The sequence below is a fragment of the Mirounga leonina genome, unplaced genomic scaffold (genome assembly GCF_011800145.1).
Source record: "Mirounga leonina isolate KUSES-001 unplaced genomic scaffold, KU_Mleo_1.0 Mir_178, whole genome shotgun sequence".
Taxonomy (NCBI): Eukaryota; Metazoa; Chordata; class Mammalia; order Carnivora; family Phocidae; genus Mirounga; species Mirounga leonina.
The window spans coordinates 22,574,081-22,602,024 of NW_023270464.1; the positions used below are offsets into that span (position 1 = coordinate 22,574,081).

The following is a 27,944-nucleotide window of genomic DNA, read 5'->3' on the forward strand; positions in this document are numbered from 1 at the left end:
ATACGTTCTCTTCCTTATAGATGTCATGCCTATTTTCATGGCTTCGGTTATTTTTGTGGACTTTGGTGGACATAGCTTCCAAATCTTTATGTCAAGACTGTCTTCTTTCCTGAGTTCAGTGCCTCCATTCCTGTTGGTTATTTCTAGTTAGGTTTTTCTTTTTCCTTTTATTTCAAATGCAATACAGTGTCCTTCAAACAAATTCCCCTTTCAGTTATTTGTATTTCTATTATTTAAAGCCTGGCTTTCCAAGTTCCAGAAGCTGGAATTCCTTTTTGTCTTCTCCAACATACTTAATACCTAAGTTCTCTCTTTTTTTCTCTTACTGTTCATTTTTTCTTCATTTTGTACCCTTCTTCCCCACCCATTGCCTAGCTTGCAGTCTTACAGCCTTGCACTTAGACCATCGCCACAGCTTCCAACTGATGACCCTGCTTTCTCTTCTCTCTGCAGCAACTCAACCTGCATATTGCCACCAGATAAGTATTCCTAAAATACCTCTCTGTGACTCAAAAGTCACCAATACCTTCTTTAATAAATGATTAGCTCTTTATCCTGGCCCTTAAAGTCCTTGACAATTTGATCCATCCTGCCTTTTCAACATTCACTTCACTTATTTATTTTTCTGAATCCTTCACCCTGGCTTCACAGATTTCTCACTGTTTTCTGAATTTGTCCTGTATTTATAAACTTTATGTATTTTGTCTCCTACTTTTCCTTTTACATCTAGTAGGCCTTTCTGGTTCTTGGTGCATCTGAATGTCAGCCTTCTTTCAGAATCCAGCTTAAATTCTTCTCTTTGTTCTCCAAAAGCACACCAACTCATGATAATCTCCTCTTCCTTTGAGCTCCTCTTTAGACTCTCTCTTTAACATTTAAGGAATGTTACATTTGCTAGGAATAATAAACTGTGTTTGGGATTATTAGATATTTGGTGTTGATCTGTTATTTACCTCTTTCATTCTTTCAGAATGTATTTTTCTTGACTCCTAACTAAATTAATATTCTTGAAGGAAGAATGACCATGTTTTATGGTTAAGACTATACTATGTATACACATAATAAAAGTTCATTTATTGATTTACTTTAACTTGGAAATATGAAGATGTATGCTACTTGTCAGTAAAACGGATTTCTTCCCTTCTTTTAGATTAATTTTTATAGTCTTAATATTAGCACAGAACAAAGTTTGTAGTATTCTGGTTACGCTGACCATAGAAAAAGTATATAGGATCAGTAGAAATTTATTTTGCAGTATACTTCGGAAAAGAAACAAAAAAAAAACTTTTTACCATTTCATTTCCCATATTTATTTTCCTTTTACTTGTTAAATCTTTATTGTTTGAGGCAACTCACTATAGATTCTGTTTTTCAGATCTGCTTTCAGATATCATCATGTATGCACCCTTAGTTCTTCAGAGTTGTTCTTCTAAAATCACAGAAACTTTTGACTATTTATCCTTTCTGCCCCTTCAAACTGTACAAGGGCTGCTGAAGGCAGTGCAGGTAAGTCTTCTGACTCCGAAGGAATTTGACAAGACTAAAGTTGAAGTGCCTAATGGAAGTCAGATGTGATTTTTCATAAATATAAATGTCTGAGAAATTTTATATCCCTTGATTCTTAAGCATAGAGTTTTGTATTAAAAGGGCAGGGGCACTGAGCTAGACTCTGTTTCCAAGTTTACACCTTATTCCTGTCACAATTCTCTCTCCTTTGACTCATTTTCAAGTTAGTGAAGTGATTGAAAAGCCCTTAGAAAACTGAGGACAATAGGTTTTTTTCTTTTTTTTTTTTTAAGATTTTATTTATTTATTTGACAGAGAGAATGAGAGAGAGAGCACATGAGAGGGAGGACGGTCAGAGGGAGAAGCAGACTCCCTGCCGAGCAGGGAGCCCGATACGGGACTCGATCCTGGGACTCCAGGATCATGACCTGAGCCGAAGGCAGTCGCTTAACCAACTGAGCCACCCAGGGGCCCCTAGGACAATAGATTTAAAGGCATTAATGATTAGTTTAAATTTAGTATTTCTTTTTTTTTTTTTTTTTTAAAGATTTTATTTATTCATTTGAGACACAGAGATACAGAGAGAGAGAGCATGAGCAGGGAGAGAGGCAGAGGGAGAAGGAGAAGCAGGCTCCCTGCTGAGCCAGGAGCCCGATGTGGGGCTCGATCCCAGGACCCTGGAATCTTGACCTGAGCCGAAGGCAGATGCTTAACCATCTGAGCCACCCAGGCGCCCCTAAATTTAGTATTTCAAAGGATGCTATTGTCCTTATTACTAAGTGTAATAAATATTGAAACATGTATTTAAAAACAGAACTAGATTTCCCTCTATAAGCCTAATTGTAACAGTATTGGGTAGAAATGAGCTAAGGCTAATAAATTTGGGTTGTGTTTTTGTTTTTGGTGTTTTTTTACCCACTTACTCTTTGTCTTTCAGCCCCTTCTCAAAGTCAGCATGTCAGTGAGAGACTCATTGATAGTTGTCCTTCGGAAAGCCATGTTTGCCAGGTATGGAGCATCCCGTGAGACCCTAGCAAGTAATGCCTCCTGACACTACTCACCGTCCTCTCTGCCATCTCCTCGTATAGTCTGTTCACAGTGGTCATGCAGATGTCTGACCCAACAGAACAGCTTCCATCAAGCAAGGCCTTGTGCAGCTTTCTTTCTCTCATTCCGTTTTCAGATTAACCATATAAAGACAGAATTATTACAGTTTTCACCATACAGATCAGGAAACTCTGGCTCAGAGACTTTCCAAAAGTCAAACGGAGGTTGGTGGGGCTAGAATTTGAGCTTGTGATCTCAGGTACGCTGCTAACACCCCTGGAATAATCTTCAGGACAAAGTTCGGTGCCAGTTGGCAACAGTTCTGAAGAGGAAAACACCTTAATTAAAATATTCAGGAAACTTACTCTAGTGAACATCGATCGGAATTGTGGTCTGGTGACTGTAGACCACATGAACTGTTAAGCAGTCTGAGGGCTTTTTTTGGCTTAGCCAATGCGTCCTGACCTCTCTTCCTTTATTTCTTAGTTTATAAGCTAGGGATGATGATGCTACCTCCTAAAAAGTATTATGAGACCAGTAATGGGTAGAAAGCATTTGGTACTTTAAATATGAGATGCTCAATATCACATTGGTTTTTTTTTTTATAGTGCATTCGTGGATATCCAGGGGAACAACTAGTAATTATCCCTCTTCTAGAATTGACAGTTTTTTATTATTGCTTACCCAGAGGCATGTCTGCTAGGCCGAGGTTTGTATGTTGTGGCATCTCCATGAATTAGTCCGGGCCTCAGTGAGATGAGTGTATCATTTTTCTGAATGGAGGGTTTACAAGGCACCAAGCACTAGACTCCTCTGTGAGGAAGGGAAGTAGTCCTTCAGGCATTTGGCCCATTGGATAGCTTCTTAGTACTCCTGTCCTCATTCCCCACATAGAAGAAAGTATAGATAGTGTCATGAGGTTGAGTAGGTAGTGAAACGTCTTCTGAATTCCTCTACCACTAGCTGCCAGGAACAGCTGAAGCTTTATTTTGAGTATTTAAATTCATTTTATTTTGCTCTGTGCTTCATGGCATAGTCTTTCTCTGTATAGAGCTAACTGGACTTTTCTGACCCAGAAGCCTATTCCTGTGAACTTAGTACTGTTTGTTAACTACTTCTCTGTCTATTCCTGAGCTAGCCAGCTTGATGCCCGAAAATCGGCGGTTGCTGGCTTTTTGCTGCTCCTGAAGAACTTTAAGGTTCTGGGCAGCTTGTCGTCTTCTCAGTGCAGTCAGCCCATCGGCGTGAGCCAGGTAAGCAGTGTGCACATGGCACCATGGCGTGTATCGGTGCAGGAGCTGATGGTGTGCAAGCTGTGCTTTCCTCCTCCTGTTCAGGTTGTACAAATGATCCTGAGACTGAGAGTCTGAGTCTAGATGCTCTTATTATCCCCAGTTTTAATAGTTTATTTACTTTGCACATGAACTTTTATCAAGCCTAGTAATCTGAGAAAATAAAACTTTTCACAATTTTTTGGTAATCCGGACTTTGGAGCAATAAAATTGTTTTTATAACTTAAATTATGTACTATATGACTTATAAATAACAAGTTAATGTGACAGTTTTATCAGGAATCCTTTATTGCTCTAGTGTAATTATACAAAACTTCTGTTTATAACATATGGCACAGATTAAATATTAGGAGCACGGGGTATCAGTTTATTGTTATCAGCATCCCCATCTTAAGTATGAGAAGACTAAGGTCCAGGAAGGTTAAATAACTTGCCCAGAGTGATACAAGCAGCAACAGGTAGAGCGGGGATTCGATGGCTCCGTATGACCTACCTCGAGGACAGGCCTGTAGTAATGATTACGAGTCTTGGTCTACAGTTGCTGGATTTATTATGTAAATCAAACAAGGGCTATTCTTTGTCTTGTCCATTTCTAAACTAAAAATTACCCACCTCTAAACCTCTCAGGATTTTGTGGAAGCAAAAAGAGCTAGATTCTGCTAGCTACTGAAGACTTAAAGGAAGCACTTTAGGCCTTTTAAGTAAAACCAAGTATATTATGACTCCTGGATTCTAGAGGCATGAAATCATCTGTGTGCCTTCCTAAGCAGCTGACTTTGTCAAGGAAGACCTTAAGGGATGGACAAGAGTTAATCTTAAAATGCTTGAAAATTGTTACTCTAAACCAGAATAAGAGTGGCACTTATCATAGCCTCGTGATGATTGTAATGTCAGCCTCAGTCCTGGGTTTTGGCATGTGAGGATAGCTAAGTCAAAGTTTCTGACCAAGAACATAGGTTCATTTTACCTCCTTTATGAAAATTAATTTGGTAAAATACATAAAACTGGCCTCTCCTCCTTTCAGGTCCATGTGGATGTTCACAGCCGTTACAATTCTGTTGCCAATGAAACTTTTTGCCTTGAGATCATGGACAGTTTGAGGAGATGCTTAGGCCAGCAGGCTGATGTTCGACTCATGCTTTACAAGGTAAATCAGAATGGAAGGAATGTGTAGTTCACTCTTACTTGAGGCAATTGGGATTGGTAGTTTGTGATGGTTAGCCACAATTCCAAACACCCAGAAGAAAATCAAGATATTAAGCATAAATCACATTGTACAGTTTACACACAATAAACCTATCGTTTAGGGAAAGCTTTGTATCGGTGTAGACTTTACTAGCCAGATTCCCAGCCACCCACCAAGGGTCAGTCTTGTAAGCAGGCTTTACTGAGGATAACAGTCTCAGACCTACTATGTTGACTCTTTTCTGCAGTCATCCATGTGCAAAAAAGAATCTCTGCCCTTATGTAGCTCCAAATTTTAAAAATTAACTTGATATGGATCATAGAGTAATCTGTTAGGATATTAGAGTTCATTTATTCATTAAAGATGTTACATCTCAGTTTGTAAAAACTCTTTTATATATTGCTATTAACATTTTTGGTCATATTCATTGCAAGTGTGTGCCAGATTGCCATTTGCTTGGTGGTGGTGGTGGTGATGATGATGATGATACTTTTAGACCTACAAAAATAGTAATTTTTGGTTCTTTTTTTATCTTTTCCTTTAAGATATGCTATTTTTATGTGTGAAGAGTCCATAGCCTTCCAATGAATATTCACTAATATTGTCTTCTAGTTTTTTATGATTTTGTTTTTTATGTTTAGCTGCTTAGTCCATCTGAAATTTGTCTTGCTATAATATAAAAGGAGTTAACTTTTCTCCAGGTTAACCAGTTGTCCAGATATTATTGCCTTCTTTATGTGTACTAAGTCTGTTTCTGTTTTGTATGTTATTCCTTGATTACATCTATAGATTTTTGTGCCAAGACCAAAGTATCTTTTATCATTATACATTTATAAAAAATTAGGGCTAATTTTCCTTTGTGTCTTTTCTTAAATTATTTTAGGGGGTCAACTCTCATTTGCTTTTTCTCAACGATGAACTGTACAATCTCTTTTCCTGGTTCCAAAAAGAAAGTTCTCCCCAGGATTTTAATTTAAATAGGTTGGCGGGGGGGCAGAGGGAGAGAGAGGATAGGATCTTAAGCAGGCTCTGTGCCCAGCACAGAGCTTGACATGGGGCTTGATCTCACGACCTTGAGATCATGACCTGAGCCAGAGTCAAGGGTCGGATGCTTAACCGACTGAGCCACCCAGGCGCCCTTTCATTTAAGTAGTTTTAAACTAGGACTGGGAAATTTGGGATGGGAAGAAATACCACAGTCATTTACATTAAGGTGCTTAGGGCCAGGAGACACTTTTGAAGCACTGGAAACTAAGTGGACATAAAGCCCTAGAAGAGAAGACTTAATGAAGGATGAGAGAAAAGAATGAAGGTTGGGACATTCTTGACCGTAAAAGAGCAAAGTATTCCAAAGCCTGAAGTGACCTGTTGTTTAAAAATTGTAACAGTTGGGACGCCTGGGTGGCTCAGTTGGTTGGGCGACTGCCTTCGGCTCAGGTCATGATCCTGGAGTCCCGGGATCAAGTCCCGCATCAGGCTCCCTGCTCGGCAGGGAGTCTGCTTCTCCCTCTGACCCTCCCCCCTCTCGTGCTCTCTCTCCCATTCTCTCTCTCAAATGAATAAATAAAATCTAAAAAAAAAAAAAAAGTTAAAAAAAAATTGTAACAGTTATGGTCAGTTTATTAATCCAGTTCTCAGTGATCAGAGATCTCTTTTTAACTCTTTTTAGGCAAATAATCTAAACTTCCTGAATTGTTTCTCCTTCTGCAAATATGGTCTCAATCTTTTTCAAAGAATTGAGAATAGGGTAAAATAAAGTATTGTTTCAAAGTTATGATTGTTCAAATCACTAGTATATCTGTTAAAGAGCTTACTATTTGTTTCCTCTTAGGGTTTCTATGATGTCCTTCGAAGGAACTCTCAGCTGGCTAATTCAATCATGCATACTCTACTTTCACAGGTAATATATGTTTTTTATTTTATGCCTATACAGAACAGATAAGAAAGCATGGAGAGATTGACATTTTCCAAACTTTTCAAAATATAAAATAATTCCCAAATAGTACGCTGGTTGGTACACTGTGAACATGTCTGGGTATGTGATGATGTCCTGATGTTTTATTTTAATTACCACTTATCTGTCCACCCTATTGCCATCATCTTAACAGTTATCCTCCCAGTTAATGGTGTGCACCCTAAGTCAGAAGGACATTTTAAAGAACCTTTTTTTTTTTTTTTTAAGATTTTATTTATTTATTTGAAAGAGAGAGAGCACATGAGAGGGGTTAGGGTCAGAGGGAGAAGCAGACTCCCTGCCGAGCAGGGAGCCCGATGCGGGACTCGATCCAGGGACTCCAGGATCATGACCTGAGCCGAAGGCAGTCGCTCAACCAACTGAGCCACCCAGGCGCCACCTTAAAGAACCATTTGTATAAGGGCTATCAGCAGCTGTGTCTGTTTTACTTCTAGAAGAAAAGAGAGATCTGAAGCAAATGTAGCAAAATATGGGCATGTTAAATCTGGGTTACAGATCCATGGGTGTCTGTTGGTTATTTTCTGTACTTTTCAGTTTAAAAAAAGATTTTATACATTAAGAAATTTTTCATAGGATGATCACAGGGAGAAGAATTCAGCTGGAGAATATTTGGCATAAATAAGACCTTTTACCCTGAACATTTATTCATTAAACATTATTTGAATCTTTTTTTTAAATTGCTTTATTGAGAAATAATTTACATACTATACAATTCACCCATTTAAAGTATACAACTCATTGGTTTTTAGTATTCATAGAATTGTGCAACCGTCAACACAATCAATTTTAGAACATTTCATCGCCTCAGGAAAAAGCCTCACACCCTTTAGTTACCACCCCGTAATTTTCTCATCCTTCTCCCACCCGCCTAACCCTAAGCAACCACTAATCTGCTTTCTGTGTTTATAGATTTGCTTATTGTGGACATTTCATATGAGTGGAATCATACAATATGTGGTCTTTTGTGACTGATGTCTTTCACTTAATGTTCTCACGGTTTATTTATGTTGTTTCATCTATCAGTACTTCATTCCCTTTTATGGCTAAATAATATTTTATTATATGGTATTTGGATCTTTTTATATATTGAGAGTTTGTTGGTTTATAGCCCTCACAGAGCTTCTTCCCAGGTATAATCTGAAATCGGCCCTTATACTCAGAGGGCAGGGAGGGACCAGCAAAAGAGGCAGGCTGCTCCAGGTTGGTAGGTAGCAGCTTTAAGAAGCAAAAGGAACTTACATGTGAGGCTTGTCTTGGGCAGCAGCAAGGCCAGTGCCTCCCTGTGCAGTCAGCTGCCGCATCCACAGAGGGTTAAATAGAGGCCTTAACTGGGCTTAGTCACATGTACTGTGTCGATGTTCTCGGCATCATCACCATCTCAAGGCTGTGTCCTTGGAGCAGCCTCTGGGAGCAGGACGGCAAGGAGAACCCACATTCCAAGGACGGGAGGGGAGGGTAAGGACCTCCGATCCCCCAGGTCCGGCTCCTGGGTAAACTGGTGGTCACATCTTCTGGGTAACTTCCCTCACAGAGTTCAGGATGCAGTTATGTACTGATAATAACAACAATACCATACTGTATTACAGAGAGGGCCAAGTGTGTATGAGGCACTATAAGGTGGGTGATCTCATTTGATCCTACAAAACCCTGTGAAATAAAAATTATCTCCATTTTAGAATCTGAAAGGTTAAGTAATTTGGCCGAGATCACATAGGTAGGAAGTGGCAGAGCTGGGATTTGAACTCAGATCTTCCTGGCTGAAGAGCCCAAGCATGAAAATCCTCACGTAAAAAGCACTAGATTAAAAACAAGGAGAATCTTGGGGTACCTGGGTGGCTCAGATGGTTAAGCATCTGCCTTAGGCTCAGGTTGTGATCTCCAGGTCCTGGGATCAAGCCCCATGTCAGACTCCCTGCTCAGCGGGGAATCTGCTTCTCCCTCTCCCTCTGCCTCTCCCCGTGCTTGGGCTCGTTCTCTCTCAAATGAATGAATGAATGAATGAGTAAGTAAGTAAAATAAATAAATAAATAAAAACAAGGAGAATCTTATCTTTTCAGCAAATGATGTTAAATGATGTTGTGTAAACTGGATGTTCACATTCTGAAAATGAATTTGGATTCTTACCTTACACGGTATACAAAAATTAACCCAGTATGGATCAAAGACCAAAACATTAAGAGCTAAAATTATAAACCTCCTAAAATATAAGGGAAAGGCTTCATGACATTGGATTTGTTAATGACTTCTTGGACATTAACCAGAAGAACAGGTAACAAAAGAACACCAAAATTAAAAACTTTTGTGCAAAGAACACTATTTACAGAGTGAAAAGGCAATCCACAGAGTGGGAGAAAATACTTATAAATCATATATCCAATAAGGGATTAATATCTAGGATATACAAAGAATTCCTACAAATCAACAACAACAAAAACAACCCAATTAAAAAATGGGCAAAGGACTTGAATAGACATTCATCCAAAATATGTATATACACAAATAGCCAATAAACACATGAAAAGATGCTCAACATTACTAATAATTAGGAAAAAGCAAATCACAGCCACAGTGAGATACCACTTCATACCCATTAGGCTGTCTACCATCAAAGTGAAAAATGGTGGGCGCCTGGGTGGCTCAGTTGGTTAAGCGACTGCCTTCGGCTCAGGTCATGGTCCTGGAGTCCCGGGATCGAGTCCCGCATCGGGCTCCCTGCTCGGCAGGGAGTCTGCTTCTCCCTCTGACCCTCCCCCCTCTCATGCTCTATCTCATTCTCTCTCTCAAATAAATAAATAAAATCTTTAAAAAAAAAAAAAAAGGTGAAAAATGGTGGTGTGTATACAGAAATTGCAACCCTTGTGCATTAATGGTGGTAAGGTAAAATGGTACAGCTGCTGTGGAAAAAAGTATGGCAGTCCTTTAAAAAAAATTAAGCACAATTACCATTTGATCCAGCATTTCCCCTTCGGGTATATACCCAAAAGAAGTGAAAGCAGGGATCTTGCATTTTTAATCCAGTATGACACCCCTCCTTTAGATGGGAATGTCTAGTCAATTCACATTTAATGTAATTATTGTTATGGTTGGATTTAGGTCTATTTTGCTGTTTAATTGTTTTACTGACTTTTTACCTATATTTTAAATATTTTTAAATTTTTTTTAAAGATTTACTTTAGAGAGAGCACGCACATGAGAAAGCAAGTTGGGGGAGGGGCAGGGGGAGAGCATCTTCAAGCAGACTTCCTGCTGAGCACGGAGCCCAACATGGGACTCCACCCCACAACACATGAGATCATGACCTGAGCCGAAACCAGGAGTCAGACGCTCAATGCACTGAGCTACCCAAGTGCCCCTTTTGTTGTATTTTAATTCATTTTTATTTATTTATTTTCCCCCCTTTTGTTGTATTTTTAATTTTGCTCTGGAGATTACAGTGTGTGTCTTTAATTTATTACTATATATTTAGGTTAATACTGACATACTTCCAGTAAAATATAGGAACTTTGATCCATCCTCCTGCCTTTATGGTATTGTCATACATGTTACATCTATCTATGTTAAAATCCCAGCAAGATGGTGTTATATTTTGTTTTAAACGGTTATATGTATGTCTTCTATAGAAATTAAGAAAAAAAAGTGTACAGACGCAATCTTTTATACATACCAACATTTTTGTCCATTGCCAAAGCTCTTCATGTGGATTCAGGTTTACCATCTTCAGTAACTTCTGTTCAGCCTGAGGAACTTTTGTTTAGTATTTCTGTTGTGCAGGTCTGCTAGCAGTAACTTCTCAGTTTTCATCTATATAGAGATACATCATTTTGCCTTCATTTATGAAGGCAAGTTTCACTGGAAGTAGAATTCGTAGTTGACAGTTTCTTCTTTAGGTACTTTGAGTATATCATTCCAGTGTCTTTTGGTTTCCATTGTTTCTCAAGGAGCTGATTCCTGAGTGAACCAATTATTGTGTCTTTGGTTTCTGTATTTTCTATGTCATTTTTCTCTTATTCCTTTGAAGATTTTTCTCCTTGTCTTAGGGTTTTAAGAGTTTGACTTATGTTTACATGTGATTTTTGTGTGTGTGTTTCTATTTGAGTTCATTAAGCTTCATGGGATCTATAAGTTGATGCTTTTCACCAAATTGAAGAAACGTTCACTCATTATCGCATCAAATATTTTTTCTGTCCCCTCTCCCTTCATTCTGGGACTTCAGTTGTATATATATATATTGGAATGCCTGATTTTGTTCCACAGATCTTTGAGATTTGATTCATTTTTCTTGAATACTTTTTACCCTTCATATTTGATATTTTCTCATAATCTATCTTCCAAGTTTACTTATTCTTTCTACTGCCATCTCAGATCTGTTGTTTTACTCTTGAATGTGTCTTAAATATTAGCAAATGCGTTTTTGTATCTATTGAAATGACCATGTGATTTTTCTCCTTTAATGTGTTACTGTGGTGAATTGTATTATTTGATCTTCTAAACCAGCGTTGCCCTCCCAAGATAAACTCAAATTAATTACAATATATTACCTTTTTTGTACATTATTGGATTCAGCTTACTAATATTTCATTTAGAATTTTTACATATATGTTTATAAGGGAATGGCCTGTAATTTTTATTTCTCATACTGAACTTCTTGGTTTAATATGAGCTTAATGATTATTAACATTAATGATTGGGATTAAATTAAATTAAATTAAATTAAAATGATTGGGAAATGTTCCCTCTTTTTCCAGTTCATATAAAATTTGAAATTAGTTATTTCTCTTTTTCCTTCTCTTCCCTTGCTTGGAAGGTATGTACTATGTTTCTTTAATCCAAACTTTAAATTTTTGGCTTTTGATTCTTCAGACCACACAAGTGGTGTGAATTCTAGCCCAAACTACATTTGGAGATTAGCTTATGGTTAGAAATTCCCAGGGGAGGCTTTTTGCCTTTTCCATACAGAAGATTTATTTTTTGTTTTGTTTTGTTTTGTTTTTCCATAAGGGATATCTCCTTTTGAGAATTCCAGCTTTGTGTGAGGTTCTCCGATTCAGCCTTCACCCCATGAGGGCCCTAGGGTTTGTCTTCAGGTCCATGAGCCCTACAACTATAGTTCTAGGCCTCCAGAATTGGCAGGTGCTGGCAGAAGAAACACCAGTTTCAGAGTTCATCTGCTCATGTAGTTGCTAGATTCAGGCTTTATGACATTTTCTAATATAATGAGATGTCTGAGGACTTCTCTTACTTTCCCATCATCTTAGCTATCTATTTAAAGTTTTTAATACATTTTTTAAATTGTTCTCTACCAGGAGGGTTTCTCTAGACCCCTTGTCTACCACTTTGCTAAAAATGGAAGTTCTTTTCTCTCCCTTTCCCCCCACTTTTGTATGCCATTGCTCTGTTACAGTTCTGCTGAAGAAGCTGCATTTGAAGTTAAGATTTGAGATGTGTAGAAATTATTGGAAGGTACTATACTATTTATTAAAAGCTTTCCATTGGGCCTCAAGCCTGATCCTATATAAAACTTATAACCTGTTAACTATAGTGTACCCTTCAAACTGTAATAATCAGCTCATCAACATTCACACACTTAACAAGCATAAAAAATTGATGAAAGCATAGAGCAGTGCTTCCCAACTCAGGTTAGTATGTAGACCAGTAAACTTGTGCAGACTCCAAAGGTAAAAAAGAGAAAAATAATAGCTAATGTTTCTTGAGCTCTACGTAGTGGTAGTGGGGTTTTTTTTAGCACTTTACATGTATTAGCATGTTCAGTCCTTATACAGCCTTATTTGTTTAGAGTAATAATAATCTCATCAGAGATGAGGAACCAAGGCATGGATGCCTTTACCAAAATTATTAATAGGTGGTCGTACTGGGACTTAGGCTCAGCCATCCTGACTCTAGAGCCTATATTTAACTATCAAGCTACACTAAAAACGCTGATTCCTTATGCACATTTAGGAATTGGTGTGAGAGAGTATGATGTGTTTTGGGGAGTTAGTAGAAATGGAGTAAGAAAGAATATCTCAACGTGATGTCTGAAGCAAGGGTAAAGGATGTGCACGAGCCCAAGCAACACAAATTTTGCCGCGTTGTTCTTTGGACACTTGGGAAATACGTCTTAGAAGATATCAGACATTAAAGGTGCCATTAGTTTGACCAATTAAAGAAGTGAAAAGCATTCATGAGCTGTGGTATCTTTTTTTCGTTATCATATATAGTTAAAACAGTTCTATGAACCAGAACCTGATATGCTGCCACCTCTGAAATTAGAAGCCTGTATTTTGACCCAAGGAGATCAGATCTCTCTACAAGAACCACTGGTGAGTCTTTTATTCCTTCTATAACCATTATTTTTACTGTTAAGTAGAAACATCAACCCTGTTGACAGAGTCAGTCTTTGGGAAGAGATATCTTTCCTGAAAGCACTCTTCTGGTACTCGCAATGAAACTTTACTCTTAAATCTTCCCTCCTTTTCTTTTCTGATCCATCATCACATTGGATCTGTTGGTAAGATATCTCCATGTCAGCACTTTACTAAATCAAGGCATCCATCACTCCCCCCAGGGAGTATTTTGTCTCCCACTTATGGCTCTTTGACTATATAATATGCTAAAATAGGCTTTGGAATGGGGAAGAGAGGTCACCCAGTAGCAGATGAACCTGCTAAGGGAACCTGCCTTATTAGTCTGAGGGGAGTATGTGATTTATGCTAAGCTAGAATTGGCATTCTTGAACCTTCAGGGGAACTAGGACAGGTGGTTTTTCTATTCTTGTGCTCTAGCCTCAGGAAGAGAGGATAAAAACTGAAACTTCACCATCCCAAGTAACTTAGAGCTCATGACAGGGGAGGGAAGTGGTCTTTTAAGTGTCAGATCCTGCCTTCATAAATGGGCCTTCTTGTGCCATGAGACGGAGATGCTCTGTTGGTCTCCCATAGATACCCTCAACGTAAGCCTCTCTTTATTTTTTTTTAAATATTTTATTTATTTCTTTTTGCCAGAGAGCGAGCGTACGAGGCAGCTTGAGCTGAGGGAGAGGCAGACTCCCTGCTGAGCAGGGAGCCCAATGTAGGCCTTGATCCCAGGACCCTGGATCATGACCTGAGCCCAAGGCAGACGCTTAACCGACTGAGCCACCCAGGCGCCCCAGCCCCTATCTTTAAAACAGCCTCTGGGACTCGAATCAGAATTTAACTTCACAACCTCCATGGTGTGGCCACAAGGCAGAAGTAGCACATTCTGATGTTGCATTCTGAGGTGTCTGGTACTTACAAAGCCAGTTTTTGGGAAAGGTCAGGAAAGAATGCCGTTGTTGGTTCAATTAATTTTTTCCAGTTTTGCTAATTCAGGTTGACTTAATTCGTGATGCTAATGAATAACTTATTTTAGCCTTGTAGGTAAGAATTATTTGTTGATTATCAACAGCCTCATAGATTGTCCCTTAAACACTCAAAAATGTTTACTATTGTCTTCTACAGGATCATCTGCTGTGTTGTGTCCAGCACTGTTTGGTCTGGTATAAGAGTAGAGTGATGCCCCTACAGCAGGAAGAAGAGGAGGAAGAAGAGTTCTACAAAGACTTAGAGGATATGTTGGAGTCTATTACTAGTAGAATGATTAAGAGTGAACTAGAGGACTTTGAATTGGTAATTGCTAAGTCTCAGCTGTATTGAATGATGTAGGTTTTTAATAGCTTATTAATTTTTTAAAGATTTCATTTTTAAGTAATCTCTACACCCAGTGTGGGGCTCAGACTCACAACCCTGAGATCAAGAGTCACTCGCTCCACTGATTGAGCCAGCCAGGCACCCCAATAGCTCATTAATTTTTATCTTGTGTCTTTCAGGATAAATCGGCAGATTTTTCTCAGAGCAGTGGTGTTGGCATCAAAAATAATATCTGTGCTTCTCTTGTGATGGGAATTTGTGAGGTTCTAATAGAATATAATTTCTCCATAAGTAATTTTAGGTAAGGTATTGCTATGACTCTTTGCAATTTGATGAATACTTCCATTTTGTGTTTTTTTGTTTTTTGTTTCTTAACTCTAACAGTGCACTAGGCACTGGACAGACCACAGGCCGTGACGCTGTCTCTTAGGTGGACATCTAGCCTAAGACCAGACTGTGCTCTTTCTACCAGAGAACACCAAACATATATCACAGGGGTAGCAGGCTTTCATTTATAACAAATTCCCAAACACTGAACTCAAGAAGTACTGATTTCAATAGAGAAATTTTGTTTGGTTGGTAGTATTGGACTTTCATGCTCTGCATTGACTGGTATAAATAAGAGAGAAAAAAAATAACATAGATGGATTAGAGTCATCTGGAAGTTAATGCAAATTCATTCATTTATAATGTGTTTAAAATAGAACACCTAAAGAAACATTGTGATGTCCTTATTATTGGGTGTGAAAGTTAAACCACAATATTCTGATGCTTGTCCTTTGTGGTCTCTTTCCTTTTATACAGTAAGAACAAGTTTGAGGAGGTTCTGAACTTATTTATGTGTTACAAGAAACTCTCTGACATCCTTAATGAAAAAGCTGGTAAAGGCAAAACTAAAATGGCCAACAAAATGGATAGTTTTTGGTCCATGAAATTTGTGTCTGATCTTCTCACTGCTCTTTTCAGGTAAGTTTATAACAGAGCACTTAAAGACATCTGTGCAGTAAAGATAGTAACAGGTTCACTAGTATTATCTAGTTTGGATTCACAATTCTTTTTTAAAGATTTTATTTATTTATTTGAGAGAGAGAATGAGACAGAGAGAGCATGAGAGGGGGGAAGGTCAGAGGGAGAAGCAGGCTCCCTGCTGAGCAGGGAGCCCGATGCGGGACTCGATCCCAGGACTCCAGGATCATGACCTGAGCCAAAGGCAGTCGCTTAACCATCTGAGCCACCCAGGCGCCCTGGATTCACAATTCTTAATATATATATATATAATAAGAAGTAAGTCAGGAGGTTTGTAAGTTTCTTGACATGAAAGCTGGATAATCCTAGGTAGGCACTTTAAAGAACTACCTTGAATTATTAATAGAGAAAACTCAGAAACAGTGGACTACTGAAGAAAAGAATGGATTGCAATAAGGCATTGTAGGAAAATCTACCTAAGTAGCTTGAACACTGTTATAACAGATAAAAAGGGAAGAAAGAAAAACCTGAATTGAAAACGTAGGAATAACAGCAATAAAAAAACATAGGAAACTCAGACTGACATTTAAATCTTATCAAAGTAAAGGGATTGGGGAGGGGAGGAAAGGAGATCACACTGAGAATGAGGGCTGTAAAAGGGAGCTGAGGCAGTGATAGCGGCTGCCTGGTGGCTGTCGTTAAGAGCATTACTAGGTCCTGTTCTTCTAAACAGTCCCCAGAAAACCTAATTCCAGATCCCAGGAGCAGTAGTGGACTCTCTTCTCTTTCCCCCTCTGTCTCTCTAGGGACAGTACCCAAAATCATGAAGAGAGCCTTTGTGTTCTGAGGTCCAGCAATGAGTTCATGCGCCACGCGGTGAGTGTAGCTCTGCAGAAGGTACAGCAGCTCAAGGAAACAGGGCATGTGAGTGGTCCTGATGGCCAAAACCCAGAGAAGGTCTTTCAGAATCTCTGTGATATAACTCGGTAAGTCACTCTCACCCTCAGAAACCTGTTCCACTTGCTGTGGAATCTCCAAGAGGGGAAGCTGGGCGTGGGGAGGGAGGCAGTTTGAAGTTGGGCATGCCTTAAGAGTAAAAGTGCACTCACTACTATTGAGTCTTTTTTTCTAGTCCTGCTTTGATGTGGAATGTTAGGTAGATAGAAAATGTTATTCTATTACCAGGAATAAAGAGCAATATTACTAATGACTAATTCATCAACAGGTAGACATAACAACTTTAACTGTATATGCACCTAACAACAAAGCACCAAAATACTTGAAGTAAAAATTGATAGAACTGAAGGAGAAATAAACAATTTATCCCCTCTCAGAAATCACTAGAGAACTGGTAGGTAGAATATCAGGAAGGACATAGAAGACTTGAGCCACGCTTGTCATCCAGCTTAACTTAACGGGTATTTATACAATATTTAACAGTAGTTTCAGAATGCACATTTTTTTAATGTGCACATGGTGTATTCATCAAAATGGACCATATTTTGGACGATAAAACAAACTAAACACATTTTTAAAATAGAAATCAGTATGTTCTCTGAGCACAACGGAATTAAACAAGAAAGCAGTAACAAAAATATTTTTAATTTTTAATATTTATTTTTTTCTTTAAATAAAGATTTTATTCATTTATTTGACGGAGAGAGACACAGCGAGAAAGGAAACACAAACGGGGAGGGGTGGAAGAGGGAGAAGCAGGCAGGCTTCCTGCCGAGCAGGGAGCCCGATGCGGGACTCGATCCCAGGACTCTGAGATCATGACCTGAGCCGAAGGCAGAGGCTTAAACGACTGAGCCACCCAGGCGCCCCTAATATTTTTTTTTTTAAAAACAACTGGATTATCCTTGTATGTTTGGAAATTAAATGCATTTCTAAATAACTCATAGTCTAAGAGGAAGTCAGAAATCAGAAAATACTTTGAACAGAATGAAAATGAACACACTACATTTCCAAAATTTGTATGATTCAGCTAAAGCAGTGCTTAGGTAGAAATTTGTAACTGTCAGTGGTTTATATTAGAAGAAAAATATCAAATCTCTAAGCTTACACATTAAGAAAAGAAAAAAAGATTAAAATGAAAGTAGATAGAAGGAAGGAAGTAATAAAGACAAAATAGAATCATTGAAAAAAGAAACAACAGAGAAAAATGAATGAAACCAGAAGCTGATTCTTTGAGATCAGTAAATGCAATAAATTGTAACTAGACTGATGAGGACAAGAGAGAGGACACAAATTGCAAATATCAGATATGAGGCAGAGAAGATAATCACTACTAGACTGCAAAAATTGATAATAATAGAATGCTAACAACTTTATGCCAATAAATTGGATTAAATGGACAAATTTTTTGAAACTCAGGAAGAAATAGGTAAGCTGAATAATCCTGTGCCTACTTAAAGAAATTGAGAGGCGCCTGGCTGGCTAGTCAGTGGAGCATGTGACTCTTGATCTTGGGGTTTGTAAGTTCAAGCCCCACATTGGGTGTAGAGATTGCTTAAAATCAAAATATTTTAGGACGCCTGGGTGGCTCAGTCGGTTAAGCATCTGCCTTCGGCTCAGGTCGTAATTCCAGGGTCCTGGTATCGAGTCCCACATTGGGCTCCTTGCTCAGCGGGGAGCCTGCTTCTCCCTCTGCCACTCCGCATGCTTGTGTGTGCGTGTGCTCTCTCTCTCTCTCTCTCTCCCCCACCTCCCCCCATCGAATAAAATCTTTACCAAAAAAATTAAAATCTTAAAAAAAAAAAATTGAATTTGTGGTTCAAAATTTTCCCTCAAAGAAAACTCCATACCTATATGTCTAATTGGTGAATTTTGCCAAACATTTAAGGAAGAAATAATACAGGGCGCCTGGGTGGCTCAGTCGGTTAAGCATCTGACTCTTGATTTCGGCTCAGGTCATGGTCTCAGGGTCATGGGATCAAGCCCTGCATCAGGCTCTGTGCTAGACGTGTAGCCTGCTTAAAATTCTCCCTCTCCCGCCCACTAAAAGAAAGAGAGAGAGAGAGAAAGAATACCAATTTATGCAGCTCTTCCAGAAAACAGAATAGGAGGAAACGTGTCCTGACTCATTTTATGATGCTAGTATTACTGTAATGCCAAACCCAAAGACATGATAAGAAAACTACTGACCAATTTCCTTTATGAATATAGATGTAAAAAATATTAGCAAATAAGCCCAACAGTTTGTAAGAAGGATGATATAATTAAGTGGAATATTTTCTCAGGAATGCAAAGTTGGCTCAAAATTTATGAATCAGTCATAATTCATCATATCAACAGACTAAAGGAAAACACCCTATCATCTCAGTCGGTGCAGAAAATTCGACATAAATTCGTGATCAAATCTCTCAGGACACTAGGAATAAAAGAGAACTTTATCAGTCCAGTAAAGGGAATATGTCAGCACCATACTTAATGATTCAGTGGACTGAATGCTTTTCCCCCTGTGCTCTCACCATTGCTATTCAACATTATACTGGAGACATAGCCAGTGCAGTAAGACAGGAAAAAGAAAGAAAAGGCATCCAGATTGGGAAGGAAGAAATAATAGTGTCTTCAGGGATATTATAATTGTATACATAAGAAATTCCAAAGACATTTTTTAAAAGCTACTAGATATATTAAACAAGCAATTTAGCAAGGCTGCAGGAAACAAGGGCAGTATTTTTTAAATTGTATTTTTATTGACATGCTAGCAGTGAACATTTGGAAATTGAAGTTTGAAAACAGAACCACTTGGGGCACCTGGGTGGCTTAGTCGTTAAGCGTCTGCCTTCGGGTCAGGTCATGATCCCAGGGTCCTGGGATCGAGCCCCGCATCAGGCTCCCTGCTCCGCAGGAAGCCTGCTTCTCCCTCTCCCACTCCCCCTGCTTGTGTTCCCTCTCTCGCTGTGTCTCTGTCAAATAAATAAAATCTTAAAAAAAAAAAAAACAGCATCACAAAATGTGAACTTCTTGGTGATAAATCTAACACGTAAGATTTATGTGATGAAAACTAATAAAACATATGAGCAAAGAAGACCCAAGTAAATGTAAAGATACGCAGTGTCCACAGATTCGAAGGTTCAGTATCGTCAAGGTGTTAATTCTTCGCAGATTGACCCATAGATTCAACACAATCCTATCAAGCTTTATGTTAGTAATTGACAAGATGATTCTAGAATTTATGTGAAAATGTAAGACCTAGAATAACTAAAACAGGTTTGAAATAAAAGAACCAAGATAGAGGACTCACTACCTGGTATCAGGTCATATCAAGTTACTTTATTTAAGATAGTGTGGTATTGGCAGAATCATTGGAGCAGAATAGATCAGAAATAGATCCCACAAATATGGTCATTGATTTTTGACAAAGGTAGTGAGGTAATTTAATGGAGAAAGAAAATTCTTTCAACAACAGTTGGACATCCATTGTTTTAAAAAATGAACCTTTATTCATTCCACATGTCTTAAAAAATTAACTTGAAATGGGTCAAAGACGTAAAACCAAAACTTGTAAAACATCTAGTGGAAAACAGAAAAATCTCTGTGATCTTGTTTTCGGTAAAGATTTCTTGGGACACCAGAAGCACAAGCTATATTTAAAAAAAAAGAAATTTAACTCTTTGAAAAACACTCTTAAGAAGATTAAAAGACAAGTCACAGCTGAGGAGGAAATATTTGCAAAGCACATGCCTGATGAGGGACTGGTAACCAGAGTATATAAAGAACTCTCAAGTTTAATTAAGTTTAAAACAGCAAATAACCAAATTTAAAAACGGGCAAAATTTATGAACAGATACTTGACCAAAGAAGATCTATAGATGGCAAATAAGGACACAAAAGGATGGTCAACATAATAAGTTCATAAACTTTAAAAAATAATAAAAAGATTGACAATACCAAAATGTCATGGTTGTGGAGGAATTTGAAATTTTTTTTTTTTTTTTTTAAGATTTTATTTATTTATTCATCAGAGGCAGAGGGAGAAGCAGGCTCCCTGCGGAGCAGAGAGCCCGATGTGGGACTTGATCCCAGGACTCTGGGATCATGACCTGAGCTGAAGGCAGACGCTTAACCGACTGAGCCACCCAGGTGTCCCAAGGAATTTGAACTCTCATACACTGTTGATGGAAATGTAAAAAGGAACAACCCTTTGAGAAAACATTTTGGTATTCAAAAGTTAAACACACACCTACCATATGATCTACACATTTCAGTCTTAGGTATTTACCCAAAAGAAATGAAAGCATATATCCATATGAAGGTTTGTGATTTGCAACTTTATCTATAATAGAATTTGGAAACAACCCAAACATCTGTATCCAGTTGAATGGAGAAACTGGTACATCGATACAATGGAATGCTACTTAGCAATAAAATGGGATAAACTACCCATACATGCAGCAACATAGGTGAATCTCAGAAGCATATGCTAAATTAACAGAGCCAGACTCAGAAGGGCTACATACTGAATGCTAGCATTTTTATATGCTATTTTGTAAATAGTAATAGGGACAGGGATCAGATCAGTGATTGTTTGGAAAATTGGGGGGAGAAAATCCAGAACAGCGTAAGGGAACTTTTGGGATGACAAATATCTTGATTGTGGAGATGATTATACAACTGTATGTTTGTCCAGATTCATTGAAATGTACATGTACGGGGTATGAATTTTACAGCATATAAAATTGAAAATCACTTTTCTGGGGCACCCGGCTGGCTCAGTCAGTAGAGCCTGTGACTCTGGATCTCGGGGTCATGAGTTCCAGCCCCACGTTGGTTGTAGAGATTACTTAAAAAAATCTTTTCATGAATAATGACTTTTCTTCTTTTCAGGGTCTTACTTTGGAGATACATTTCCATTCCTACTTCAGTGGAAGATTTAGGAAAGAAAGAAAAAGGAAAGAGCATCTCATTGCTGTGCTTGGAGGGTTTGCAGAAGATATTCAGTGCTGTGCAACAGTTCTATCAGCCCAAGATTCACCACTTTCTCAGGGCTCTGGGTGAGCATTTCAGCTTTGATAAATTGGCTTGTCTGGGTTTCTCTTTCTTAACCAAACCTCTTGATTCTATTTACTCATCTACCAGAGGACACCTGAGAGCAGTCCTGTTGTTGCTAAGGAGTGACATCTAGTGGATTCAGAATTGGCATTTACTGGCTTTTACACGTGACCACAAATAATGACTGGAAATTGAAAGATAGTGCTAAGAAACTGCAGAATGTTAGGAATACATTTAAATCTGCCCCCAGTCTTTTTTTGGCTTTCTAAAAATTTAGCTTAATATTAAAAGGCCAAAAAAGCATAGTGAGTCAGTCCATTTCAAAGATCACATTCTTTTCCTTTCCTAGATGTCCCAGATAATGAGGGAGAAGAGGTGGAAGGCAGTGTCAGTCACAGAGCAGCGTTCCAGATCCGGCAGTTTCAGGTAGGAAGCCTTGGCACGCTGCCCTGCTTGCCTGAGGGCCCCTAGAGGGACTGTCAGCTCGGCCAGCTGGTGGGAGCGGGGAGACGGCGAGCAAGTGGGACAGGATTTCTGGGTCATCGTCCAAGCAACAGGACGTAGCTCTACTGGGTGGAAGGTAATGCATTTAAAAGGATTCTAGGGAGGATGGGTGTTGAGCCACCCCAACCTGCAGCACTGTTGCTTCCAAGAATCACGGTTTGAGTTGATACGAAGAGATAGCCAGGAGCGCATTAAGTTATGGAGTGTGTGTCTTTGGTTCGTGTGTGTGGTATAGTTTGGCTTTGTCGGATTGCATAAAGACTGGACAGTGAAGCCTGTTAGTTTCTAACCAGTTGTTGTCACACTGTCAGGACCTTCTGGCACAGAGGATTTCTTGAACAAATAAATTTAGAGTTCCTACTATGTGCCAGGGACTGTTCTAGGTGTTGGGGATCTAGCAGGAAACAAAGAAACAAAATCCCTACCCTTGGGGAGCTTACATTGAGTGGGGAAAGAGACTGACAGACAAAAGAGAGCGTATTTCAGGTGGTGAGAGAGGAACGGGGCAAGGGAAACAGGGAAAGTGTGTGGGCAGTGCTGGGTCTGGGGCCCCATCTACGCCTAAGGTCAGTGGAGGGGCCTTAGGAGGTGATAAGCCACCCAAAGTTGGGGGCACTGTTCACTCCTAACGTACATTGGGCAGGGGAGAAGGAGTCCATAGTTTTCAAGGAACACTCAGATTTGTGGCCGGGAACAGGGTAGGAAACTACTTGTTTAATCCAGGTTTATGTTCACATTTTGTCCTCTGGAATTTTGATAGCTTTGAATCCTTTCCGTCCCCACCTTAGGAATCTCTGGCTAGATTCTCTTCTCCGTGACAGGAACGTATCTGCTAACGTTTCCATGTGTACCTTCCTTTCCCAGAGGTCCTTGTTGAACTTACTTAGCAGCCAAGAGGAAGACTTTAACAGCAAAGAAGCCCTCCTGCTAGTCACCGTTCTCTCCAACTTGTCCAGGCTGCTGGAGCCGTCCTCCCCTCAGGTAGAAGCACCACTTCTTCAGGCCCACGGGGCAGCCCTCAGCAGGCCAGGAGTATTGCATCTTCAAAGTTCAGTTGACTCTTGAGTAACACAGGCTTGAACTGTGTGGGTCCCCTTATACATGGGTTATCTGTGATCAGTACAGTACTGTAAATATATTTTCTCCTTAGGATTTTCTCAGTAACCTTTTCTTTTCTCTAGCCTACCTTATTGTAAGAATACAGTATGTAATACAGCATACAGAATAAGCGCTAATCGACTGTTGATATGATTGGTAAGGCTTCTGGTCAGCAGTAGGCTATTAGTAGTCACGGTTCTGAGGAGTCAGAAGTTCTACATGGAGTTTTGACTGTGCAGGGGTCAGCGCCCCTAACTAGTTTTCAAGGATGAACTGTATATACCTGAATGTCCTCTTTAAATCTTATCTTTAAGTAATAGAAGGTCTGGAATATGTACCTTCCTCACATGGTGCTTCTACCATGACATAATTACATGCAGCCGTGGAGGGCAAGAACATACTGCTTTTTGTTTGGCCACTGCCCTGACCCTTGTCAGCAGAAAGCACTGTAGAAAAAAGTCTTGTTTATCTTTGGTGTCTTCAACGTTCTTGGTTTGTGTTTTTACTCACTCTTGGTGTTTGCTCTTTTCTAAGATGAAAGTATATTAATTATCAGTAAGGTAGCTGACATTGAGCAGTTGACTTCCTCAGCAAGGTGAGCTGGTACAAAGTTTGGGAGAAATTCAACAAAAGGTTATTAAGTCAGAAAGCAAGACTACAGTCCCAAAGCAGAAAGAACTCTGTGAGATGGGTTGTGTGTATAAGCATGTAGGTATGCACACGTCCGGGGAAATGTGTACCACATGAGCATGAACACACACGGAAGAGAAGGGCCACATTTTGTGGGTCTGTTCCGCTCAGGAGTGATTTCCCTATAGGATGACCAAGAGTGTCCTTGATGCCTAGGGGGTGTGCTACGGCATCTGCTTCCTGATCTGTGAGCAAGACCGGCTCCTCGTGTGAGCCCTTGCCTCAGGGAGAGCTAGTCCTTAGGAGACTGTAGCCCAGGAGCAAGGTGGTGTCAGAGTGCTGAAAAGTGAGCCTGAGCTTCCGGTCCTTGTTCTTGGGAGCCCAGAGAAAGTCCCTCTTGCTAGCCACTCACATCATCCTAGTGCCAAGCCGCTCCTCCCCGCTTCACTTTCTGCTTCATTGTTTCCTGCCCCTGCAGCGAACAGAGCATTGGGAAGGAAACAGCCACAGGGAAGTGGGGCTGGGGGAGGTTTGAGGAAGAATAGATGGATTTGGAAAGGCTCATATATACAGGAAAATATTTTCATTCAAAATTCATTATCCACCCATCCCTGTAACTTCAGGTAATCGCTTTCAATTTTTTTTTTTAATTTAATTTTGGATGGATAATAAAGTCCTGTGATTTGAAAACCAGAAATGATAAGATTTGCAGTGAATGGTCTCCCTCCTGTCCCTGTCCTCCTCCACCTGTTCAGTTCTTTTCCCCCAAATAATAACCTTTTTTAGTTTCTGATGGATCCTTCAAGAGTTCCTTTATTCCTGCAGAAGCAAATAGGAATATAGATTCTTATTCCCAACCCTGTCTGTGTTCACACAAAAGCTTGTTTGCATCCTGCTTATTACATTTAACACCGTATTCTGGAGACCTTTTTATATCCATTCACAGAGACCTTTCAGAATTAGCCTCTGAATTTATTTTTTACCCCAACAGATCAAAATTTGAGTTTTTACTGGTCATTTTGCACTTAAGCACACTGCATTTCAGTGCCTTTGAGGCTGAAAACCTGTTCCAAAGAACTGCTGAAGCGGCGAGCTTGAGCATGTATCTGGCAGCGCAGGACCCTGCCGTCCCAAGACCTAAAGCCACCTCTCCTTACCTGAGGAAACTCCATCTGGTTGTTTGCCTCTTTTTTGTTTTTTTTCCCTACTCCCTTCTAACCTCCTCTGGCCTTTTGACTCCTCGAAGCTGATTTTGTTGCCTCTACGGCCCAGATCTTACTCTCCTCTCCTGCATCTCTCCATTAGATTAACCTTCTTAAAGATGTCTCCGATGCGGAGAGTGTGTGGCATGGGAAGGGAAAAGGCGCATCAGCCCTAGACCGTGGTGGGACTGGGGAGAGGAAGCTCAGGGGGGCAAGAGCCCAGACGCCAGGACCTTCTGTCCTTAATGCGGGCACAGACTGAGAACTGAGTCATATGTTACTGTATTATGAGAGAAGGATCAGTAATTCTTCTTGTAATTCTGGACTTATTTTTATGCTGTTCTTAGTAGATTACCACTTTGGATCCAGGCACATGTTTTGGCAGGTGATGAGAATTGGAAAGGTCTCTGTAGTCTGACACCTAGATCTGTCTCATGGCATGTTTCTTTAATATCTGAATGCTCTCTAGTTTGTGCAGATGTTATCCTGGACATCGAAGATTTGCAAGGAAAACAACCAGGGTAAGTTTCCTTCTTGTTTCCTTTTAGGCTTTATATAAAATCATCATTCCTGAATAGCATTTAAAAAAGGAAAGGTACTCATTATACAGTCACCAGAGCGACCAGAATGAAAAAGAGCCACGCCCATGGCTGGTAAGCGTGCAGAGTGGTCGGCCCTCCCGTCCAGCACCAGCGGAGGGCTGCGTTCAGGAGCCGCCCGGGAGGACTGTTGGGCAGTGTCTGGTTATGGCCGGGCAGTCCCACTCCAGGCCCCCACAGGCGGCCAGCAGCACTGTTTCTGTAGGCAGGAACACACCTGTGTGTCGGTCAGCAGTGGAGGGGGTTGAAGGAGTGGCGATGCGCACACGCAGCCAAACCCTGAGCAGCAGTGAGGACGGCAAACCACCGATGCACAACATGCAGGAATTGCACAAACATGCCTTTGAACAAAAGCTAGGCACAGAAGGAGTACTTCCTGCATGAGTCCCTTTAGGTCAGGTTCAAAATCGGACACAGCTAGATGTGATGGTAGAAGTCAGGAGAGGCAGGTTCCTTGCTGGGGCGAGTGAGGTAGGAGGGGGTTTCTGGGGTGTGGGTAGCATTCTGTTTCTTGATCTGGGTGCTAGTTCCTCAGCGATAGTGACTGGAGAATAATAGGAAACCTCTGCCTTCATTGGGCCTACGGACAGGAGTGTAGCTTTGTGGGAGAGCTGCCTCGGATGGACTGTGTTCAGCCCTGGGATAGCGTACGTGGGACGTGGCAAGCTGCATTTCTGGTTAGGCCCCCTGTCCCCTGAAGAATGACTGGGTTAGAACTTACCTTTTAATTTTCTTTCCTTCCCACTCTTAGAGGATGCCTCGTTTTGCAAGGGCTTGTTGAATTTGCTCTTCAGCCTCCACGTTTTGTACAAGAGTCCTGCCATCCTGCTGCGTGACTTGTCCCAGGATATCCATGGGCATCTCGGAGACATAGACCAGGTACTGCAGCGAGCATTCGCTGCGACACCCTGAGTGGGGAGAGAGGTCGGAGGCCAGCCTTCCTCCAATTGCATCCCCTCTTTCTGCCTCCTCAGGATGTAGAGGTGGAGAAAACAGACCACTTTGCGATAGTGAATTTGAGAACAGCTGCCCCTACTGTTTGTGTAAGTGTGGACCCCCGAGCCGTGGGAAATGGCCTCGTCACTCCTTCCATTTTATTCCCTGTGAAGAGCACACTGTAGTGGCTCGTGTGCTGGGGCCTGTAGCCCACCCGCGGGTGGCCACGGTGGTTCTGTTAAGCCAGCAGCTACGCACAGGGAACCATGCCAGGCATTCTTCTCTTTCACAGTTACTTGTTCTCAGTCAGGCTGAGAAAGTCCTAGAAGAAGTGGACTGGCTGATCACCAAGCTTAAGGGACAAGTGAGCCAAGAAATTGTATCAGGTAAGATGCATTCAGGGTGGAATGGAGAGAGTCCACCAAAATCCAGATTGGACGGTTGCATAAACGTGCAGCTCGATTTGAGTCAGTTTGAGCCGGATTTCCAGTGTGATGGACAAAGTAGATGGTAGTGTGGCTTATGATGCAATGGCTGTTGATTGACTCTGCATGATGAATTACATGCTGGTTGTCCCTACAGATTTCCCGTTTAATCGCAGCTAGTGGATTTCTAAATCTCCTTCACTTTAACTAGAAAAAATACGGTCAGTTGGTTTGAATGTGCAATTTCATTTCCCTTCAGACGAGGCCTCTTCTCAGGCAACCCTACCAAATCATCCCATCGAGAAAGCCATCATCGTACAGCTGGGAACTCTGCTCACCTTTTTCCATGAGCTGGTGCAGACGGCCCTGCCATCGGGCAGCTGTGTGGACATCTTGTTAAAGGACCTTTGCAAAATGTACACCATTCTCACAGCACTTGTCAGATATGTGAGTATCTGAGAGATGACCCGAGTCACTTCTGCCACAATGCCCCAGCCAGCTGGAGACTCGGCCCGGGCAGCAGCTCACCGCAGTGGAGTGCCCCTGTGCAGAGCTCTTGCCTGCCCCTGTGCGTGCAGGTGGTGGTTTGATTCTGGTGTGGTCAGTAGGTGGCAGGTGTCTCCACAGGCCAGGAAAAAAAAAAGCATTTGGTGACATAATTCTAAATCTGCTTTTAGAGGGCCCCCCCCCCTTTTTTTGGCATATGAATATGTGGCATCTAATTGAGAGCAAATGCCTCTTCGAATGCTAAGTCTTAATCCAATCTACAGCTATGGAATTCAATACGATGCCTTATTGCACACAGAATTATACAATTTCAAACCAGTCTGGGCACCGAAGAGGTGTTTAGACCTTATTTTGTTCCTTTAACAAGTAGGCGTTAAATGCCTTACAGGTCAGGTACATGGGTG

General features: G+C 40.4%; 1 protein-coding gene across 4 annotated transcripts in view; it reads left to right on the plus strand.

The window, feature by feature from the left end:
- The window catches only part of FANCI (FA complementation group I), an 82,064-nt gene that overhangs the window by 46,470 nt on the left and 7,650 nt on the right, over window positions 1-27,944 (plus strand). For 3 of the 4 annotated variants that reach the window (XM_035024115.1, XM_035024116.1, XM_035024118.1), the window contains 18 exons: window positions 1,376-1,506; window positions 2,444-2,514; window positions 3,692-3,806; window positions 4,870-4,992; window positions 6,863-6,931; window positions 13,225-13,326; window positions 14,485-14,652; window positions 14,853-14,974; window positions 15,478-15,639; window positions 16,446-16,625; window positions 21,475-21,641; window positions 21,989-22,065; window positions 23,008-23,124; window positions 25,543-25,594; window positions 26,424-26,551; window positions 26,647-26,715; window positions 26,901-26,994; window positions 27,293-27,480. In XM_035024115.1, coding sequence (XP_034880006.1) covers window positions 1,376-1,506; window positions 2,444-2,514; window positions 3,692-3,806; window positions 4,870-4,992; window positions 6,863-6,931; window positions 13,225-13,326; window positions 14,485-14,652; window positions 14,853-14,974; window positions 15,478-15,639; window positions 16,446-16,625; window positions 21,475-21,641; window positions 21,989-22,065; window positions 23,008-23,124; window positions 25,543-25,594; window positions 26,424-26,551; window positions 26,647-26,715; window positions 26,901-26,994; window positions 27,293-27,480 — 2,135 coding nt within the window. The remainder of the gene's footprint in view (window positions 1-1,375; window positions 1,507-2,443; window positions 2,515-3,691; window positions 3,807-4,869; window positions 4,993-6,862; window positions 6,932-13,224; window positions 13,327-14,484; window positions 14,653-14,852; window positions 14,975-15,477; window positions 15,640-16,445; window positions 16,626-21,474; window positions 21,642-21,988; window positions 22,066-23,007; window positions 23,125-25,542; window positions 25,595-26,423; window positions 26,552-26,646; window positions 26,716-26,900; window positions 26,995-27,292; window positions 27,481-27,944) is intronic. The other variant, XM_035024117.1, reaches the window with a different exon arrangement.